Source organism: Mucor mucedo (genome assembly GCF_025094135.1).
Source record: "Mucor mucedo strain NRRL 3635 chromosome Unknown EV154scaffold_304, whole genome shotgun sequence".
Lineage (NCBI taxonomy): Eukaryota > Fungi > Mucoromycota > Mucoromycetes > Mucorales > Mucoraceae > Mucor > Mucor mucedo.
The window spans coordinates 2,381-5,551 of NW_026252588.1; the positions used below are offsets into that span (position 1 = coordinate 2,381).

A 3,171-nucleotide genomic window follows, 5' to 3' on the forward strand; every position below is an offset into this window, starting at 1 on the left:
AACACCGTGATTTATGTCTAGAAATCCAACGTCAGCCTAGCATTACACTCTAACCAACTTTTTTAAGCCTTACAAAAAAGGAGCATTTTCAAGTTATCTCACATGATGTACAAAACCTCCCGGCACACTTGGACTGATAATCAACGACCCTATATATCTATCATCTAGCATAATCCTCCGTAATGAAACATGGACATTACGAACAGATAATTATGAACCTCCAGGCCTTAAATTGGTACCGACTGTTGATTGTATAGATGGTGTGTGTAAGCCTATAGGCAGTTGTTGTAATGTCTATATCTCGATATTAGGGGATTGTAATTTTTCAATAAGATTTTTTGACAGGAATAACTTCTCTTTCTCGGTAACTGTGTCAACTGTTCCATTTAATTCTACTCTCTATTGTAGCATTTATGCGTCTTTGAATCCTTGTTAAATACCCGACCTACTGCTGGAAGAATTAGAATTTATAATTCAACATCATTACATATATGTTGCAATTGCCGGTGATTTCAATTTGAACTTCAGCCAAGACCGGCCCGAACAAAATGCAATTTTTTCATTTTTAAATCAACATGGCATTCAAAGTTCTCCTCCACCCTCAATCAAGTCAACCACAAAACTGAATATTTTATTTATAGTATTTTTACGAATCAAGATACATTTGATTCTGGGAGGTATATCTCATATACAAGCTGTCACGAACCTTTGTGGTGGTTAACTTAAACTAAATACGACTATTGCAACTCTTATAAGCTAAGCAGTCGTTTCTGATGTGTCCTCCAGGAACCATGTATTTCTACCGGAACGAAGCAAAAACTAAAAAATATGTGTTCCGAGAACCCGTTTAATACGCCATTAGATAAAAAATGGGATCAGCGACCCGAAGGGGAGCCCCTTTTTGTTTTAAATAAACTTTGGACATATGATACGCTTAAAAAAATTACCATGCTTGCTCTTACGTCTTTTCTTTTCCTTGGTTTCTTCATTGTTTATGATTTCATTTTTTTCTTTGTTCTTTTTTCCTAAAAACGTACTTAAAATCGTCTGAATTTAAACGAACCATTCTGTAAATTTCAAAATCTTGTGCAGTAAGCAACATTCTTTTGAATATTAACACACGTATTTTAAACAATCTCCATAAAACCTTTTCTGTATCAACTTTTTTTTCTATAAGTGTGTAAGAAATGATTGTTACAGTATCTCGACCGATTTTTTGTAATTCTTACGTTGTATGAACAAGTTCCATTATTTTTTATATTCTGTAACGGTACACACTTAACATCGTCAAACAAAATCACTTAACATTATTAAAATTCCCTAATAAACATCCCTAACACGAACTATCATAACGTAATCAAGACCCTGTATAGCACAACAACTCCATCTTGAAGTATCGTCACATACCGAAACAAGTCCTGATAAAAGCTTCTTGTTAATTTAATAACAAATACTACAAAAGGAGTTATTATTTTTCGACCCCTTGATTGTTTATGTCTCTATTTCTTAAAAACAGTACATTAAAAAAGGTCTAATCAAAGCTCATTAATTGCTTTTGTGCTTACTTCAAACTCAATCAGCCAACATCTTTATTAACATCCCGAAAACAGCCAGTTTATAATAGTAATCATGAGCAGAAGATATACATGAATGATATGCATAATTATCTATTAAGTTAACTTCAGCCCAATGAAGGTACTAATGAAGACATTTTTAATTAGAAATGTAACAGAGCTTGTCATAGGAAAGGTTCTGCGGTTATGTGGTCGAAAGTATATACATTATTTGAATAGGAGACAGATTTACCAGGCTAAAATGACGTTCGTATTTTATTACGCGGAATCGATCGGACTCGGTACGCATATCCAATGTTTCAAAAAAATTAATTAGCGTAACCAGTTATAAAAACTTGATATATTTTAACACCTCCAGTCTTGTGTCTTTACCGTTAGTATAATGTATTGTAATTATAACACTTGTGACATTTACAGTATGTGTGCACACGTTTGCCCACGTATTGCACCTGTTTTGGCGAATATACCACAGATGGGGACCCCTCTCAGAAGACCAAAATAGACGTTAATTTATTAAAAAATCGGATTAAATTGTTTATCTAGTTATATCGTCATTATTTACCGTCACAAATGGAACCAAAATTCTACCAAGAACCCTATACAATACCCAGACATATATTCTAATTGGAATTAGGTTCAAAAAACAATTATTTATTATTTGCCTTGGCCGCGCTTCTTGATGATCGATTGATGTGCTTGGTATTTATCAGCCACCAACTTTCGTTTGTTTGGATCATGTTTGCTGGTTTCAATGATTTCGATAGTTTGGATTGTCTTTTGAAAAGGAGTATAAGTACATGAAGACCATAAATAAAACAAAAGATATACGTACATTCGACTCGAAAACATGATCATCCTTATATCATTTTCTTTCGATTATATCATCCAGTAATTTGTGAATGAATCGGTAATCTGGTTTTTGCGTGGAAGATAAAGATCTGGAATACTCCAAAATCTTTGCAAATTCTGATTCCAATCCATTACACAGCTGCTCTGAACTGAGCTTCTCCTTCTGTGCCAAAAGTCTTTGCTTTTTGGAATTTTTATAATTGTTTTTATAATTTATCTATGGTAAGGTTCCTTTCAAGAGGTAGACGATGACGTAAACCATAGAATCGATATCAACACGTCGAGATAACTCTAAAGAACAAACGTAAGCGTCATTTATATCTAATTATCAAATAATTATACCTACAATGTCATTTATGCACATTTGAACATGCGTAACAAATGACACCTCCGAAAGGAACTTTGTGGGCGAAGGGGATATGGCTTTTTCCATTCTTATGAAATTTACTAAGACGAAAATCCAGAAGGTATACCGTATATTTGTTTTTTTTTATTTATCCCTATGGCAATATTTTCAGACTTGAGATCTAAATGCAGAATACCTAAAACGAAAACTCCGTTTGAGTAGGCAGACGCTGGTACTATCAACATTTAGGTTTAGCTTTGCTGTGAAGGATTTCAATACGGTCTACCTAAAATTTAATATGTAAGTTAAAGAAACACCAACAATTTATACCACACCGTATTTACCAGCTGTTTAGCAATCAGAACTGTAGATTTAAGTCCCAATTTGTCTCCATGATATTCG

General features: G+C 33.7%; 1 protein-coding gene across 1 annotated transcript; it reads right to left on the bottom strand.

Annotated features, from left to right (window-relative positions):
• Positions 1–2,436: 2,436 nt before the first annotated feature.
• EV154DRAFT_488877 (uncharacterized protein) lies at positions 2,437–2,856 on the bottom strand (the record flags this gene model as incomplete). Its single annotated transcript, XM_051599201.1, has 3 exons — positions 2,437–2,604; positions 2,683–2,744; positions 2,766–2,856. 3 exons carry the CDS (start codon positions 2,854–2,856, stop codon positions 2,437–2,439), a joined length of 321 nt encoding a protein of 106 aa, XP_051450065.1.
• Between the last annotated feature and the right edge of the window lie 315 nt (positions 2,857–3,171).